This window comes from Danaus plexippus, chromosome 4 (assembly GCF_018135715.1).
Source record: "Danaus plexippus chromosome 4, MEX_DaPlex, whole genome shotgun sequence".
Classification (NCBI taxonomy): domain Eukaryota; kingdom Metazoa; phylum Arthropoda; class Insecta; order Lepidoptera; family Nymphalidae; genus Danaus; species Danaus plexippus.
Window position 1 is genome coordinate 3,133,094 of NC_083538.1, and position 18,701 is coordinate 3,151,794.

The 18,701-nt window shown below is 33.4% G+C and overlaps 3 protein-coding genes across 4 annotated transcripts; 2 read left to right on the plus strand and 1 right to left on the minus strand.

Annotated features, from left to right (window-relative positions):
- The first annotated feature begins 301 nt into the window (after window positions 1-301).
- LOC116768740 (uncharacterized) lies at window positions 302-1,295 on the plus strand. Its single transcript, XM_032659545.2, has 3 exons — window positions 302-475; window positions 654-827; window positions 1,076-1,295. Exons 1-3 carry the CDS (start codon window positions 401-403, stop codon window positions 1,211-1,213), a joined length of 387 nt encoding a protein of 128 aa, XP_032515436.1. The 5' UTR covers window positions 302-400; the 3' UTR covers window positions 1,214-1,295.
- A 691-nt stretch (window positions 1,296-1,986) lies between these two features.
- LOC116768425 (synaptojanin-1) lies at window positions 1,987-6,830 on the minus strand. Its single transcript, XM_032659142.2, has one exon. It carries the CDS (start codon window positions 6,721-6,723, stop codon window positions 3,445-3,447), a length of 3,279 nt encoding a protein of 1,092 aa, XP_032515033.2. The 5' UTR covers window positions 6,724-6,830; the 3' UTR covers window positions 1,987-3,444.
- A 555-nt stretch (window positions 6,831-7,385) lies between these two features.
- On the plus strand, window positions 7,386-14,651 carry LOC116768540 (polyphosphoinositide phosphatase). Of its 2 annotated transcripts, none has more exons than XR_009753372.1 (12): window positions 7,386-7,595; window positions 7,699-7,909; window positions 8,015-8,432; window positions 8,577-8,894; window positions 9,867-10,211; window positions 10,627-10,825; window positions 11,161-11,294; window positions 11,522-11,749; window positions 12,365-12,548; window positions 12,751-12,896; window positions 13,001-13,205; window positions 14,021-14,163. XR_009753372.1 is itself a non-coding variant. In XM_061526142.1 (12 exons), exons 1-12 carry the CDS (start codon window positions 7,521-7,523, stop codon window positions 14,259-14,261), a joined length of 2,694 nt encoding a protein of 897 aa, XP_061382126.1. In that variant the 5' UTR covers window positions 7,386-7,520; the 3' UTR covers window positions 14,262-14,651. The 2 variants fall into 2 exon arrangements, 1 of the variants encoding a protein (XP_061382126.1); XM_061526142.1 differs by having other exon boundaries at window positions 13,011-13,205; window positions 14,021-14,651.
- The last annotated feature ends 4,050 nt before the right edge of the window (window positions 14,652-18,701 follow it).

Below are 18,701 nucleotides of genomic sequence, written 5' to 3' on the forward strand. Positions count from 1 at the left end.
CAACTTATAGTGTAAGAATATCTGTTCTTGTTAGTAAAATTATATAGTCATTAATAATGTAGATGGGAAAATACATAATAAAGATTTAGAAAAGAATATTTTTAAAATCTGGTGTCACTTTTATATTTCTCTTAAATTCTTATTTAGTTAAATAAATATACAAAGCTATTAGTATAATTTAAGCTTAATTCTGTTTCGGTATAGTTTTAATAATTAATTTTAAGTTTAAATAATATTTTAAAGTCACGTTTAGAAAAAGTCAAGTTTTATAAAATGGCAATACTTCAAGACATCTGAAGTTAGGTTTCTGAACGGTAACAAAAATTCGATAAAGTACTTGTTTCGTAACAGGTAGAATTTCCATTTGCGTTTTATATCAGTAAAACTAAAGAAATTCAACATGTACCATCAACTGAGCCGAGTTACGGGCAGGCTTGTCGCCTCTACTCATCTGCAGAGCCCACTATTTCCAGTTGTGAGTAAAAACTTAAAAAGATAGCCTAATTCTGTCGATTCCAATTACAGGACCACATTCTATAATCTTATATTTGTTAATAGTTACACATATATTGAAAAAACAAACATACATACATTGATGAAATATACATTGATTTTGGGTATTAAAAATAAACTTAATTATTATATTAACTTAGGCACCAATTGCCTTGCAACGGGTGGAGGCTCCAGTGATCCAATACAACACGTCTCATATGTCCACTGTTACGGAACAAGCATGCCCCGCTGGTCCTAAACGTATGATGCCCGGCACCAACGTCCCTTACCCTCCTCTCAGTGACACCATCAAGAAGCGCCAGGCACAGTTCCAGGTATTATAACTCATCAACATAAACTGATAGTATTTCAAAACAATTATTTACAGAATAATGTTTGTTATCATGACAAAAACCTGGAAAAAATACTCTATTTTTCACTACTTGTATATAATTTATATAAATGTAGAGTAATCAAAATATTATGGCAATTTAAACAGTAACTGTAATATTCACAGTAGAGCTGAGAGTAGAGATAGAATGACCATACATGTCCTATTCAAGATAAATTAATTTATTTTCAGAAAGAGGATGATGTGCCAGTATTCTTAAAGGGAGGTCCATTCGATGCTGTGCTATACCGTTTGACAATGTTCCTCTGTGTTGTTGGTTTGGGTGGTATCGCCCACACAATCTACTCTCATGCTGTACCCAAGAACTAATTATGTGAATAGCAATAAATTTCTGTTATGTATTAGATGGCTACTGGATAATAGCAGTGATAAATAAATATTATAAATTATATATATATTGTTTACATTATCTTAAACTTAAAAATCCTTAACTAGAAACCTCTTGATAAATTTATTCAAACCCTTATACAAACATTCTATTTAAAGTAAGTACATACATTCCTTTACATATCCTTAAGGATATACATTGACATGATTACAGGAGAGCTGAAATTCATCTTAAAGCAAAGCTTGTGTCCTTTGTCGAGTGTCTATTAAGATGTAATATTGGATACATATATGTGTGTTGGGTAATATAATTCTTGTCCAATGTATTTGACCTATCTATGCTACAGGGATGAACTATTATTATTATATAAATATTTACGTTTGGAAATGAAAGGCTTCTATTTTCGATATTACTTTAAAACTATATAGTCATAACATATGACTTTAAATCAAAATTTAGTAGTGCTTATTTGGTGTTACCATAAACAGAAGGAGGTGTTAGTTAAATATTTTCTGATTTGCGGATTATATATAATCGTTAAATGAGAAATGATTTGATTCATTTTATATACAGTGAATTAAATTAATAGATCATTTTGTAATAAAACAAAATAGTTTTGTCTGAATATCATTACGTGTTGTTAAGAAAAATTAAATTATAATGGTGCGATTGATAATAAAAGGTAATTATTACAGAATGTGTACGTTTAACTTTTATATATATTTTTTGGGGTTACCTAATACAAAAACGCAGATTATGTAACATGATTTATTTATTCTTTTTAATTCCATACACTGGCCACATCACTACTATTGACATAAACAGTTCCAGATACAATTTTAAAGCACTACATCTATAATATGATTAACATGTATCAGCAAAAACATTTTTAATAGATATATCCAAATGACCTTAAGTGTCAAGAAAACATGAGATTAACACACTGCAAAACTACAAATCAGGTACAGGTGTATTACAGGTGATATTATTTAGACTTTCGTTGTAATTGTATTTGTTTCTCTATTTATGTTATACATATCTGCTGGAGTGAAGTATCTACTAGCTATGCACGTGAAATACAATACATACTAACAATCGTCTTCGCAACGACTTTCTCGACGAACCGCTCGGCGTAGTCACAAGAACTGAAGGACCATTCGGAATAAAACCGAACAATACTTTTTATCACTTCCTTGTAAATACATTTTTTGTATTTTATTGCTGAAATCTATGACTATGTCAATACAATTTTTATTGAGTTAGAATTTTGAATAAAAATGAGTTAACTTGCAATATTTCTTTTATAAATAAAGAACCAAAAAAAAAACAAAACATACCTACTACTAAACCTCTTATAAAATATAATTGTTTTAACAAGATTTTTAATAGATCTTCTACATAAAGCATTTTTGTCATTGATAATACATTTTAAACGTAGCATCAAAAATTATCTAATATATACGTTATACATATTTATTTGTTCATTGTCTTAAAATACGTCCGGTTTTGATCAGAATGTTCGTAAACTACAAACAATAAACGTACAAGACTATATTTAAAAAAAAAGTAAAAAAAAATAAAAAAAATAGGAACCCATTAGTAAATAGCAAAAAAGTTTTAAATAAAATAAAAAAATGCCTTAACGATATAAAGGCATACATATTGAGATCAACAGCAATAAATAAATATAGTTAAAAGAGATGTTAACGTCGATCCAAATATATATATATATTATTTATTATGTCCTACAGGACTAATTATGCAAGAATATTATAAAAACTAAAATTTCTGTAATGACAGACTAAATCAAGAAGACAGCTGAAGACAATTTTAAACTTCTAAATTGATAAATTAAGAAGTAACCAAATCACAACAAGTGAAAAACTTGTATGCGAATCGTAATACATTGGTCTAGATGTATACATTCACAGGCTAAGTTAATGTGCTTAAGGGACTATAACTTTTATTCAACCATAAATAACTATGAACGAACAAAATATTAAAAGTAAACTGTCGCCGATGTTTTTATAATCACAGCCAATAAAAATCCTCGTTAAAAATGAATACCAAGCTTCATATGTTGTAAATTACTAAGGGCGATTGAAAACCTAAGTTTTACAATGATAAATGCACAAAAAGGAATTATAATCAAATGGCTTCGATAGTGTTATCTTTGTTTATCAATTTTTTTTTAAGTACTCAAATTTGAAACCTACATAACTGGCCTTGGGCGCGCTGGTAGAGGTGGTGGCGCACCTTGTCGCGCTGGTACTGGAGGCGGATGTCCCGTAGGGGGTGGGGTATTAGAAGGAGGAGGGGGAGGAGCACATGTTGGTGGTGGCAGGCTATCGGCTGGAGGTGACGATAAACTTTGCTGAGAGACTATCCCTACATCTTGAGGAATAGGAGCGGGCCTAGGAGGTGGCGGGCGCGCTGGTCCAGTTGGTGCTCTCGAAGGTACAAGAGGCGTGGGCGATGGAGCCGGCGGTCGACTCGGCTGCTGTCTCCGAGGAGTCGGCGGAGCTGACCGCAAAGGACGATCGGCGGGAACTTCGCCAAATAATGGAATCGTGTTATTGGAACACAAATTAACCTCGGCCTTTACAATATCCAGCCAATTAGGAGACTTTAGGGACATGGTCAACTGAATGTCACCAATGTTAATGTATCCTTTCTGTGACGCAGCTAATGCATGCTGGCCATCTCTAAAAGTTATACTCAAAGTATGGTCGTCGACAAAACGTACTAATGTCACTTCACCAATGGTTGACAATTCTTGTAAAACGCCCGCCATTATATTATCATCGAAAATGGAATCTTCGCTGTCTATTTCTTCCATTGGTTTTACAATAATACTGGCGTCGGGAGGGCCAAGGTCCTTAACAACTTCATAAAAAACTTCCATACATCTAGTGTAACTAACTTGTAGAACTTCAATCTCTAAAATTGCAATAACTGGACGATGGTCGCTTTGCTTTAATTCAGCCCTGCCATAATGCAGTAATATTCCAGCAGCCATTTCAGAAGTATTTTCAGGATCAATTGTATGTTTTCTACTTCTCCAAAGGACTCTATCAGTCCAGGCCGGGGCTCTACATTTTTCACTCGTATCGTAATCGTCGCTAAATAAATCATATTTATAAGTTGGTAGGAAAGTAATTTCTCCTTCAAAACAGTTTTTGAAGACTAGATCCTGTGATTTCTGGCGTAATAATTGGTCTTGATCTAGAAGTCTTTGTATATTATTCTGAGATGCCAATAATCGAGTCTCTTCCTTATCTAAATCAATTCGATAATTAAAATCACCACACCAAAACACGTAATCATGAGAATAAAGTGATCTTCCCATAGGAAACGCAATTTTCCTAGTGATTTCAGTGTAATCGGCATTTCGTTCCGTAACTTGCGATTGACCTGCAGCGAAATGAGCACAAACAAAACACAAAGAGGTTCCGTATATAACCAAACGAATTGCCACTGCGCCTTTGTTTCCTGTAGCTCCGCCGAGGCCAGTTTTAACAGAATCGAGAGCAACATCTCTTATATGTGGAATTAAATCTTTTCTAGCAAAAACAAATAAACAAACTCCAACCAGTTGATGACTAGACAGAAGAGTGTAAGAGGCATCTCTACATAATATTTTCTCAAGTTCTTCACTCCACGCTCTTGCGTGTTCTGAGCTTGCTGCCATGATATTACTAGCATTAAGGTCGACAATCTCTTGGAAGCCAATAGCAAAAATGTCTGATGGATGATCTTTCAAATTAACAGTGTTAATTAATGATGAATTTGGTGAATCTAACAACCAGTCGGCGAGTGATACGTCTTTATAAGCTAAACTTCTAAAATGTTTGCCACCATTTACATTATATGTACCAATAGTTATACGGATACTGGAAGGCTGTGTAAATTCACTGGATCTCCTGCACATTTCTCTTAATACTGGTGTTGAGGTATGTAGAATATTAGATGGTAGTAGTATTCTTGTTCGATCCGCAAGCTCTGAATTCAGTGTGGATCCTAAAAGCAATATATCGATAGCTTCTTGTTTAGAGTTGTCAAGTAAATTGTTTTGTATGGTGCGAGCAGCTGACCTCGCTCCATCTATTAGTTTTGAGCCACCTTGAATTGCACCAGTCCCAGCATATATTTTAGACACTTCATTACCATTATTTACCCACATCTGCTTAAAAACTTCTTCAAATCTATTTACGTTCTGCTTTTTGTCAATACACTGTAATAACATTAGCTGAATAGCCAGCATTTCCAGGCCAATAAAAGTTTGTATAGAATTAGTTCTGTCCAAGCAATCCAAACAATTAGTTCTTATTACACCTTTTTGAACATTGTAAATATCATTACCCTTAGCACTAAAAATACTAATGCTGTCATAGCACTTTTCTATTATCTTCTTAAATTTTGCTAAAGCAGTTTCTATAGAAGCAGCTCTTACTTCTTGATGATAATCAAAAATTATCTGTACAATGTCAGTTTGGGCAGATTCATTGAGATGTCTTTGAAATGCATTACTCAGAGTAGCCTCCCCTTCACTTCCTCCAATCAAACTTGAACCAAGAAGGTTTACGACAACAATAGAACCATAGTTCCTTTGTAGCTGAGAGAAGTGTCTCTCACAACCACTTGTTGATGCATCATAGCCCCTTGACATCTTTACCTTGTGCGATCCAACTTGTATACCTGGTTGTTCCCAAAATAAAGGGACCGATCCCCTAGTTTGAATGTAAGATGCTACAGAATCATCAATATATATTGCCTGCTCAGTTTCCACAAAATTTGCAACATTTCCATCATCATTGCATCCTCGCACATTAAACCTTGTGCCAGCTCTCTCACAACTAAGTCTAGACACTAATACAGCTCTAGCTTGCCGATGTCCAACATATATAGTTCTTATCTCAACTGAACCACACATAGCCCTAGTGAGCCAGTCATCGCAATCTATTCCATATCTTATCAAATGGATGAACAATGTTCTATTCCAGAAAAATCTATTGTCTGGACTGCCTCCTTTACTTTTCCTTTGAGCACATAGTGTAAGATCAAATAAGTTTTCATTATTTCTACTAGCATTCCAAGAAAAGTAGAAAGTTCCTGAATTAAGTAATTTTCTCACCTCTGACACTTTATCTTCTCCTTGAGATTGATAGAAAAGTGGTAGAAATTGTGTTTGAGTAATTTTGAAGACCTCTACATCACCTACCTTACCAACCGAACAGCAACCCGTGACAAGAACCAGGTACAGCAAGCAACTTTCACCAGAATTTAGTTGTAAAACTCCTAAACATCCATACGCATCAGCAATTTTATGATACTGCTTCCGTAAAGTTTCTGTTTCTTGTGAAGACAGCGCAACAACAGCCTGAGATTCGAATAATAGTGCGGTGTCTTTATTTCTGTGCTGGAGGATAATACTATATGGATTAGGTGGAGAAGATTTCTCTAAAACCTTAAACCCTTTAGACATAGCCATGGTGGCTCTCACAATCTAACGGCGCTTTTTCAACATCCGCCCCCTATCGAATAGTTGTTGATTAATATCTTCTAATTAGATTTCACGCAAAACGACACCTACTTCTACTGACACCAAACTGATAATCTGTCATCAATGACAAATGTCACTGATCAGATTTTTACCTACTTATTAGAAAAACATTCCTGTTTATTAGATCATATAATAGTTTATTAAGAGTAATTATAGTATTTTTTGGGTTATATAGTTAACTTTATAAATTTAATTTAGTAGTCAGTGTAAATAAGGAGAATATTTCAAGATTAGTATGTTTAAGTTCACTTTGAGATACTGGCATTGCCTTATAAATTTGACTACTGTTGAGTGTGATTATTAAAATAAGCTATTTAAAGGAAATTCGGGAATGAATAAGATTGGATCAATTGGATACTAGGAACTTTGATATTGCTGGGACCATTTTTTCAAAATTAAAATTTCTTTTCCCCCCCTCAATTGGTCCCTTTACCATGACCATGAGCATGCTGCCTATTTATTAGTATTCATTGTCTTCATTGATTTTAATCAAGTAAATGTCTTTAATACATAAATCAAGTATTAATTTCATTTGTGTCAAATGCGACATAATATAAAAATTCCTTCATTTTTTTCGTTACTTCATCTGTCATTTCGTATGCTGTCACAACATCAACAATTTTATACAAAAATCATCAAATAATATTTCTACTTTTTAGTTTTTTCTATGCTATAAAAGTATAAAAGAATATTTATATTCACTAGCTTCAAATATATCTTCAATTATGTCGCAACAGAATCTATTGTTTCATCCAATAATTAGTTCTATTCAACGAATAGCTCTTTATGAAACTAAAACGGTATGTATATACTAAAACAACCTTGTGTAATTTTTATCGTTTTCTTGATTATTTCAGCTAATAAATTTGAAAATAATAAAAATTCTAAATATGGTATTTTCAGCGATTTTATCTTATAGGCTCCAATAACACACAGACCAGATTCCGCGTCCTCAAAATAGATCGAACCGTTTCGAAGGAGTTGGTTCTCGTTGATGATAAGGTGGAGTACAATAAGCAGGAGATCCATCATCTATTAAACATGATCGGCTTTGGCAACAGGAGTGGCAGATCTTCTGGTTTTAATAAACTTGTTTCTGCTTTTGGAATAGTAGGTAAGTTTAAAATGTGAAAGCCTCAATTATCGTTATACTTTTATTGATTAGAGACGTAATACATTTTAATAAACTGAATGGAAAGTACAATATATGAATTTACAGGTTTTATAAGGTTTTTGGAGGGATACTATATTATATTAGTGACAAAAAGAGGTAAAATTGCTGTGATAGGATCACATTCCATATACAAAATAGAGGACACTGCCATGATATATATACCAAATGATAGCAGTAGGCCCCTACATCCAGATGAGCAAAGATATGTCAAGATGTTCTTAGCAATAGATCTATCTACTAACTTCTACTACAGTTATAGTTATGACGTCACACATACATTACAAATGAATATGGCACCTCCAAGGAAGCTGGCCCCAGCTCTATTTCCCAAGCCTGTAACAGCGGCTGTGTATCAGTCAAATTTAAATAGTAATAAGGAATGCACATGTAATAAGAAAAAAGATGATGAAGATATTTTCGAGACTTGGAAGGCACAGTTGGAGGAGAGACAAAATAAACCGGGGTTATTTTAATTTGTCATATATATAGATACATATTTATTAGCTTAACAATATTTTATTTAGTTTCAATATCTTAATGAAAGAAAAATATTTACTTGAATAAAAATACTAAGTTCAGTTATTTATAATTGGTGTGTACTTTTTAGTCAAAAGAAGAAATTGGAATTTGGTGTCAGAACAGTACCTGAATGGAGATTTGTATGGAACAGCCATCTCCTCTCCGTAGTGCACTCACAATTACACCCAGATTGGATTCTATATATAGTTCATGGATTCATTGAACAGAGTAATTTGAATATATTTGGTAGACCAATATATTTGACACTCATCGCCAGAAGGAGCAATAGGTATGCGGGAACAAGATTCCTGAAGCGAGGTGCCAACATGCATGGTGATGTTGCTAATGAAGTAGAAACAGAACAGATTGTGTATGATGCTATGATATCTTCGTTTTCAGCTGGCAGGTACATATATGATATAAGTTTTTTTTTTTTTAACTGAATACAGTGATTTTTGGCTTCGACCATTGGTGCTTGTAGTTGACTGGTCTGTCATCTGATAAGCACCGGCGGTCTCCGCACGTAATTGCAAAAATATAAAAGTAGTAGGTAAGAAGGTGTATAAGTAAAGTTTTGTGTAATATTTGGTAAATAAAACCAAATGAGATGCAGGAGGGCTAGAGGCTTTGCGATTGGATACAATAGTCTTCCAGTCCCAGCTTGCATACGATGGTGATGGGATGGGATCAATGATGTAAACAATCACATGTTTTTTTTTTCCATAAACTTATAAACTACTGAGTCTTAGCCGACATATGAAATATTAAGTATAACATGTTAAACAGTATAGACTCAAAACAGTAAAATTTAGACACAGAAAAATTTAAATAAAGAAGAACATGATTTATCTTAAGATTATCTCTAAAATATACATGATATAAGATTTAATGATATTGATTCATGCTAAGTGCTAGTGTGCCAGATTAAGAAAGTGTGGAGTCTGACATTTTATTTCCAAGGATTCTTGTGTTAAAGAAATATTAGTCTAATATAATACTAAAAATATATCACATATGAATATAATATGTTTATAATTTATGTACAATACTGTGGAAAAAAAAGTCTTTCATGCTTTTGTGATAACATCTATATTCTATATAACATGACTTTATAAGTTCCCAACAAAGAGTGAGGTAAACATAAGTGGGCAGAAATAAATTTGAATATTGTATTTTTTTTTGTTTCCTACTCTTGTTATATCGTTAATATGGCAATATTCAGTACAATTTCATACTTTAATTATTTAATTTCTTAGAATTTTTAAATTTATGAAATTCTGTTATAAGTAATATAATCTGTGACCTAATAATAAATTGATTGAATATTTCTCTATTGGATTGGACAATAGATCTCATATTCATTAATATTAAATTACAGATTCAGTTCGTTTGTACAGATGAGAGGATCTATACCCAGTTTTTGGTCTCAGGATATATCAAAGATGGTCCCAAAACCGGCCATCATGATAGACCGCAGCGACCCATACGCTGAGATTCCAGCGAAACATATAAACAACTTGATGCAGAGGTACGGTTCACCGATCATGATCTTAAATCTGGTGAAGAAGAGAGAGAAGAAAAAACATGAATCCCTATTGACGGATGTCATCAGTAATGCTGTTAAATACCTCAACCAGTTCCTACCACCCGATAAACTGATACAGTATTTCCATTTGGATATGGCAAGGATGAATAAAGGCGCTGATGCGAAGGTCCTCGATAAGTAAGTTGAACTAACGACTTGGCCAGTGAAGATATGACAACATATGGCAACACTGATGGTGTTTTGTAATAGTAATATATTTAATTTCTGTAAAAATAACATGAATATAATATTAATAAATATTATCTTTGAACTATTTACAAATATTTAAAACTATGTTCAAACATAACGTGTTTTAAAATAACCTACAGTACGAACATTGCAGCCTTTTCATTTTAAGTAACCAGGATACCGACTGTAGCGTTATCTGTCGGCCAGCTTTGTGAATCTAAATCATCTGGCGTGCCTCTGAAAAGCATACAAAAAAAATATTCAAATCGGTCCAGCCGTTTAGGAGGAATTCGGTGACATACACACGTATAAAAGAATTATATATATATATATATATAGAGATTAATAAAATATATGTTGACAGATTATCGGCGATAGCGCGTACGGTAGTCCGACGGACGGGTATATTCCTGAGTTGCAAGAGTTACGGTGAGGAGATGGGCGTCGAAGGTCATCAGAAGGGTCGCCTCCAGACCGGCCTCGTCAGGGTCAACTGTGTAGATTGTCTCGATAGAACCAACACGGCGCAGTTCGCCATTGGCAAGTGCGTCTTGGCGCATCAGGTTTGTGCTGTCTTATATAAATAAACCTATGATTTTTTTTGTTTTCAAGTCATGTGTATTATTTTCATCACTATCAACAGCTCTGGCCAAATGAAATTTTGTCAAAATGTCGGTTGAGATGTATGATACGAGACAAATGTATATTTTTTTTTTATCCGTAAGCTAATGTAAAAAAGAGTTACAATATGTGAGCATTATAAATGCATCCTTGGGTTATTTAGTGTTTTGCATGGTTATTAATTCAAAAAACAAAAGCTATTGTCTATGGTATACGAATTAAGGGCATTGATGTTTGTGTTTCCGTTATAAAAATATTGTGTATGGTATCTTTTCAGTTACACGCTTTGGGATTGATCCAAGAGCCTGTGATAGAGTTTGATTCCGACTGCGTCCGTCTTTTAGAAGGTCTTTACGAGGACCACGGCGACACGTTAGCGTTGCAGTATGGAGGCTCGCAGCTGGTGCACAGGTATACTGTTTAGCTCTTATCAAAAATATTAATCGATTAACCGACCTCCAAAAAGGTGGTGTCTAATTCGTTGAGCCTCTTCTTTGTTTCTTCAAACAAATTAATACATAATTTCGCTTATGTTTTAATTTTTGATGTAAAACAAAATTTCATTCTAAGCAAAATTTCTAATAGCTTTTAAGAAATAAATTTATCCGACATGCACAAGAATTTTTTTAACTTTACAGAATTAAAACGTATAGAAAAACAGCGCCCTGGTCCTCTCACGGCAACGACATAATGCAGACTTTGAGTCGCTATTACTCAAACACCTTCTCGGACGCTGAGAAGCAGAACACCATGAACCTGTTCCTGGGGTTGTTTCTGCCGGAGCCCAACAAGCCGGCGATATGGGAATACCCCACGGACTACTACCTGCACCATCCTGAAACCGTGGTCTATATACCCAATAGACGGTGAGTATTTTAATATAGCATTGAATTTATCAATTTCTTTTATGCTAGAAGCGGCAAACAAGCAGACGGTCTACTTAATGCAGGTAATATTTACCGTTGCCCATGGAAATCCGGAACATAGTGGTGCGGATGCATTGCCATCCTTGACTGTGTTAGGGGAAGGGGAAAGAGTGGGAAAAGAGAAAGGGCAACCGTCTCTCTCACTCATCGGACGAAACGCAGCCATTGAAGACTGTTTCACGCCGATCTTCTGTGAGAGGGTGATACTTCCCCGGTCGAGCCAGCCCGTGTTGGAGCTGTAGTGATTGGACCAAAGCTAGGCTCTACCAACTACAAATGAATTAATAAATTAGGTTCATAAAAAATGTGTTATATATAATATCTAATATAATAATATATCTTTTTTTTTCATAATTTTACTGTTTATATAAAATTGTGATAATTTTTGCCTTGTGTAATGTTGTCAGAAAATATTTTTCTTTATCAAAATGTTTTATAAGAAAATTTCCTGTAAGTTATTAAGTGAAATTATCCTTAATATCTAAAAGCGCTCATTCACACTCAACTAATGTTCCGTTATTGTCTATGGTCAATACTTAAATATCAAATTCTCAGATCTCTTACGAAGTGGTGGGATGACGAGGTCCTGCACTATTTGCCGCGTCCGACCAATGAGATGAGGAAGCTGTGCTGTGAGATCATCGGCCTTCAGGGAGACGCGCTCGAAATGGTCGACCCCTACCACGAGTACACCAGGCCGTTCGAGTACACCGTGTTCGAGGGTTGCTTCGAGTTTAAGGTAAATAGTAAATCAAATGCTATTTGTTTTATAGTTCTATTTGTCCCCTACTAAATTGCTTCTTTGATTTAATATCAGTCAGTCATGTGGAAGAATTTTTGTGAGTTTTAAATATAAACTTAAAATTTCTCTTTGTTTTGATTATAAATGTTACTATATATTAAATTGAATACAGTACACCTAAACTTATACTATGTTCCAGATGTATCACACACTCCGAGACCTGGCTCCAGGCGGATCGGAGAGCCTTAGCCCGTTCGTGGTACGAGGGCGAGGCGTTAAAGGACCCAGCTCCAAAAATCCTGTCATCAGCGGACGATCTAGCACTACATCTAATAACTCCAGCGAGTTAGTACATATACATATAAATAATAAAAAAATATATATTTTCTTGCTTTAAATAAACTTTGTGAAGATTATTCTAAATAACAATATATAGTATATAAAAGCAGTACATTGCAGTTCAAACAGCGACTCAACATCGGACGACGATCTCACTTGGAGTCCAAGTTCCCGTCAGACGGTCACGTCACCCGTCACGAGGATCGTCAAACTCCTGGAGGCGGGTGATGTGGATGAAGAGCCTCCCTTGTTCCCAGCCATCAAGAGACACACGAGGGTACAGGTCAACGAACCCTGCAAACGTGATATGATGCTGTTAGTTTCATTTTATTATGTTTAATAAGGAATGTAGGACTTGTATGTTGTATTTAGACTACGGTTACTGATTAAAATTTTTGATTGTTTTGATTCATTTGAAACGTCTTCTGTTTTTATTATTCGAAATTCAATTATTTTGTTTAGGTTATCCCAAGGAATATAAGGAATATCTGATAGTCTATTACGATAGCAGATGACAGGTTAGTTAGATTCATTTACGATAACGGGTGTCTGTTAGATTCATTTACGATAACGGTTGTGTGATAGATTCGTTTATGATAACGGTTGTGTGATAGATTCATTTACGATAACGGGTGTCTGTTAGATTCATTTACGATAACGGTTGTGTGATAGATTCGTTTACGATAACGGGTGTCTGTTAGATTCATTTACGATAACGGTTGTGTGATAGTTTCGTTTACGATAACGGGGTTGTAATAGATTTGTTTAGAGTGATGGTTGTGTGATAGATTCGTTTACGATAACGGTTGTGTGATAGATTCATTTACGGTAACGGGGTTGTGATAGATTCGTTTACGGTAACGGGGTTGTGATAGATTCGTTTACGATAACGGGTGTCTGTTAGATTCATTTACGATAACGGTTGTGTGATAGTTTCGTTTACGATAACGGGTGTCTGTTAGATTCATTTACGATAACGGGGGTGTAATAGATTTGTTTAGAGTGATGGTTGTGTGATAGATTCATTAACGATAACGGTTGTGTGATAGATTCATTAACGATAACGGTTGTGTTATATTAGTTTTTGATTTTGTATGGTTACGGTTTTCAAAACATAATTCCTGTTACAGATACAAGCGCTACGTAAATTTCGAGCGTCGCTCAAACCCCAAGTACAAGTTGGACATACCGGTCGTGATGACTGTGTCGAGCGCTTTCACCATCGACAGCTCCGTGGACGTTATACCTCCGACCGTATCCCGCGGCGACAGGCTCGTCTACCAGGAGTATGTACGGAGGACCACCGGGGACATACACGTGCCGCAGAACTCACAGGAGCTATACAAGAAATATGTCAACTTTACTGTCTGACTGTACATTTTTATTGTTTGTGTCATGTTGATACGGATAATTTTTATTTATAATTTTAACGATATGTAAACAAATATATAATCTTGATGTTTAGAAAATTTATTAAATGTATTTTTTAAGGCGTCCTCTGAAAATTTAATTGTCAAAATCATACAATCATTAAATATATTGAAGAGATGAAATTAAAGCCTGCGGCTCTATGTTTCTAAACTCCCGTTTTATTGCTTTAAAAGACGGGATTGATCTCAAACATTATTTAATTTAAGAATAACTTAGATCAACTAGTTATGTCGCCCTAAGGAAATCTTATACCCAATTGCTATCATGTTAATGTATGCCTACCAAAAATATTGTTATGTTTTTATTAAACGTATTAAAACTATTACTATACTCTGTTGTGTTCTTTATGTTCCGTTTATTTTAGTTTTTTTTTATTCTTCTGTAGCTCAGAAGAAAATGAAGATATATATTGTTTATGAAATTACAAAAGAAGTATTACAATATTCTTTGTTAATCTTATCTTATTATAGGCGACAGAGGTCGTCGGTATGAGTTAGATAATGTTGTTTTAAATAGTAGTAATAATAACAGCATCCACACAATTCGGGACAAGTATCCGAAACGGAGACCGAAAGAAAATATATTAAAAGATACATTAAATATTTTTTAAAATAATCGTTGTTATCTTCGATTCTTCAAATGAAATGAAGTAATCGAATATTTTTTTTAACGTGGCCCGCTTTCTACACATCGATAGATGTTAATCATACATATAATAAGACAGTCAAAATCGAATGTCTGTACATTAAATATTTTTCCAAAAAACTGATAAGACCATTAAAGAAGAGTCATGGAAACCAAAAAACAATTTTTGCAATTTTTGTCTGTCTGTCTGTCTGGTACGTTATAACTTCAAAACTACTCAACGGATTTGAACGCGGTTTTCACAGTTGGATTACATATAATTAGGAGCATAGTCAAAACTTTGTTTCGTCAAAATCGGTTAAGGGAAAAAGAAGTTATGGTCAATTGAAAATTTACTTCAAGAACTGCTTCAAAACTTTTAAACACTACAACTTAACATTGATTAGTTATATATTATATATTAGTTAATAGTTAATTACTTATATTAGTTACTAAAAACACATGTTCTAATATATGTTAATCTTAATATTAAAACTTATGAGAGTAACAAAAATAACAAATAACCTAGCGCGCGCGAGCGCGGTTAAAGTGATGAACAATGTGCTCCATAGATGGCGTTGATAAAATACGCCATCAACCTAGATCGCGGTGTTAAGATTCTCCGTTGTGTGATGACTACCATGCGGTTCGAAAATTCTTCGATATTTGTTGGTTGTGATCGTCTATTAATTTTTACCTATGCTTCGCTGTATGTTATTATAAATATAAGTTGGATATATATATGGTTATGCAAAAAGCGACCAAAACGCGGGCGGAGCCGCGGGCAAGAGCTAGTATGTATAATAAAGACTAAACTTACTAAATCTAGTTTTAAATGGAACAAAAATTTTATTTCATATAGTTGTTATAGAACCGATAGACAAACGTTTCAAAACAGTATCTTTCATATACAAGGAGTACAGGGATTGAATGAGTTATTTTTATAATTGAACGAAATAATTAAATTTAAGAAGAAATTATGATATTATTGAAGACGCTTTGTTAACTCTACTGATGAGAGACGCTATATGAAGACTTTTCATAGTTTTTATAGTGGTCTATTAGTGGTGGTAGAATATAGTTCAAAACTCCCTTACTCGATCGTTCTATCTAAGAGTACTTGCGTATCAGACAGAGTGAATACTTAAATAGTACTTTTGAACTAATTAAACAGACGTCATCTCAATATCCACGAGTTTTAATGACATACATAGGATACAGATACTGTCCGTCGCAGGCTATCATTATCTCCAACTTGAGGCATCCGGAGAAAACTTCGCTATGACCGTGATCAATAATTATCGAGAAATATCACCGAAATTATAAAATACCTAATTCTTAAGATTCAACATATTTTCAACCTATAAACATAATAGTACAAACAATCTTAAAGTGAAATCAGATGTTGTGATCTATATCTTAGGTTAAAAAGGTTAAATTAGCCACTCGTTTAGCTGCCTTTGGCTGGACGGCGCATTTTAATAAAACACCTAGAGTGCTGAATACATCTTTAATTAAACCTGATGTCGCCCGTATGCATGCATGCACGTTGCACCTTGTAATTAAAGTGCCAGTTTAGTTTTAAATACGTAATGAAAATGTCTAACCATGATGTCGTGAAAAGACTACAGAATATTCATCACAGCCTTACGTATCGGACCCCGATAGCGTTATGTTATAAGGCTGGCGATATACTACGCGTAGTATATCCGAAAATATATTAGTTTCATTTAAATGTATAATACTCGCGAAAGTCTTAGATCTCATTAGGCTGGCGAAAGTTGATTTAAACTGGTGAAAAAGTTGAATTAATTTAATAAATACATAACAACTAAATTAATTAATAACCTAAGTGCTTGGATTTTTGTGTATCTCAGAAGTAAAAAAATTCAAAATAGCTGGAACTTTACAATGTAATTGAAAGTATTTTTTTTAAATTTTCAATCCTATTGACAGAATACATAAAGAGAGTTTTTTTTTAGTCTTTGGCGAATAACAAAATTATTATTTATATCGTTAAAAACGGTCAGATGTCATGAAAAGTTATAAGAGAGCGTTTAAAAAGTGGTAAAGTGGTAAAATATGAAAACAAGATTAAATGTCATTAGCAGACTTAGATATAACAGTTTGCCCGGACCATTGGCCTTTGACTTTTGATGCTAAATTAACTTATGAACTTTTCTAGCCTTTTGTTTTTTTTATTATTAAAATTGAACTTTAAATTCCTATATAATTTGTTCATTTATAATCTATAAATAAATAATTCAAATGTAAAATGAATCAAAAAATCACTAAACATGAGCCAAACGTGGAGAAAATATTTTTTGATTATTATATATATATATATTATCTTTCATGTGGAGTTTATCAAAGTTTTGAGCTTCATTCATTCATCAAAGTTTCTTCCATTGAAAGAATAAGTCGTTTACATCTTGACTAAGTATCACAATTCTACTAAACTAATAACTTTTAAATTACAACACTTTTACTACGGATTTGCATCGTCAGATCACACATCCAGGTTACATATTTTTGCTGTAAAAACTTAGGACGTAAAAGAGATTTTAGATAATTGAATGAAACGATTAAAATTGGCTACGTTTAATTTGTCTATGGGAACTCGTTGTAAGGGTAGAGATAAGCACGAGTTTCAAACAAATAAGTAACGTAAATATTCTCATTTCATATAAGAGTATTTTAAGCTCGCATAGTCATTATTACAACTAAATGCATCATACTTGAGTCTTATTTATACTACAGACATTTAAATAATGTAAGTTTTATTCAATTCGACCTCGTAGTTCCTTAGGAAACTGCGGTTACGTATACAAATTTGTGGAATAGAGATATTACTCGTTTGAAATCAGTTAAAAATGAGTTGAATTAAGGTTCGTACTCAAAAAGTATTAGAGTTTATTCAAGTTTGAGTGGAAGCAAAGTTTTTAATTGTGTATTTTTAAGTCCATCACTGATTAAATACTCCTTTATCCTATTTTATATTTAACATAACGGAATATTCTATATTAATATATTTAGTCTGTATATTACAGATTTATATTTCGTATTTATTTGTACAGAAAAATTCAACTCAAAGATTGTGTAAATTTAAAAGCGATTAAGTAAAAAACGCATCAAAAATACTTATTATTGATATCATTTTAAATTTACTGTTTGTTTTTTCAAGTGTCCTTAGTTAGTTCCCCTTATACTTTATGTATTAGTAAAAAAGTTGATAGATCTACTTCGTACTAATGTAAGGTCAGTTTTAATTTTTTTTTAATTCTACAAAGTGTAACCATCCAATTAGGTTCATAATTAGTGTTTGAAACTTAATTTTGGAGTTCCTAATTTTTTTACTTCCTTTTATAAATTACAGAGATAAATTGATTACCTTCCGCCTTTACGCGTTTTATAAAGAGTATTAATAAAAATTTAAGCATTAAAATTAAATTGATTGAAGCGTGAAATGGAATGTAAAATATTGAAATGAAGTTATTAGTTGGTGATAATTATAATATGAATTATGTATTAAAGCAGTAAGTACGAGTATGTATTTTATTATATAATTAGTTTATATATTTAATATTAGGTATTACGGCAATATTTTGTTTGTTGTAATCAGTATAGTATCACTCAGTCATGACCCCAATTACGTACATATATCGTATGATATAAATTATAACCGATTTTCACACGTTTTCAGCATTTAAAGCGCTTTGCATGCTATTAAACGAGTTGATAATAAGATGATCGCCG

Bases quoted from the DNA above. Each gene is read 5' to 3' on its own strand.
- LOC116768540 (XM_061526142.1), top strand. From the start codon at position 7,521: ATGTCGCAACAGAATCTATTGTTTCATCCAATAATTAGTTCTATTCAA. The intron at 10,826-11,160 runs GTTTGTGCTGTC...GTATCTTTTCAG, and splicing joins AGTGCGTCTTGGCGCATCAG to TTACACGCTTTGGGATTGAT. The intron at 12,549-12,750 runs GTAAATAGTAAA...ACTATGTTCCAG, and splicing joins AGGGTTGCTTCGAGTTTAAG to ATGTATCACACACTCCGAGA.
- LOC116768740 (XM_032659545.2), top strand. From the start codon at position 401: ATGTACCATCAACTGAGCCGAGTTACGGGCAGGCTTGTCGCCTCTACT. The intron at 476-653 runs GTGAGTAAAAAC...ATATTAACTTAG, and splicing joins AGAGCCCACTATTTCCAGTT to GCACCAATTGCCTTGCAACG. The intron at 828-1,075 runs GTATTATAACTC...ATTTATTTTCAG, and splicing joins AGCGCCAGGCACAGTTCCAG to AAAGAGGATGATGTGCCAGT.
- LOC116768425 (XM_032659142.2), bottom strand. From the start codon at position 6,723: ATGGCTATGTCTAAAGGGTTTAAGGTTTTAGAGAAATCTTCTCCACCT.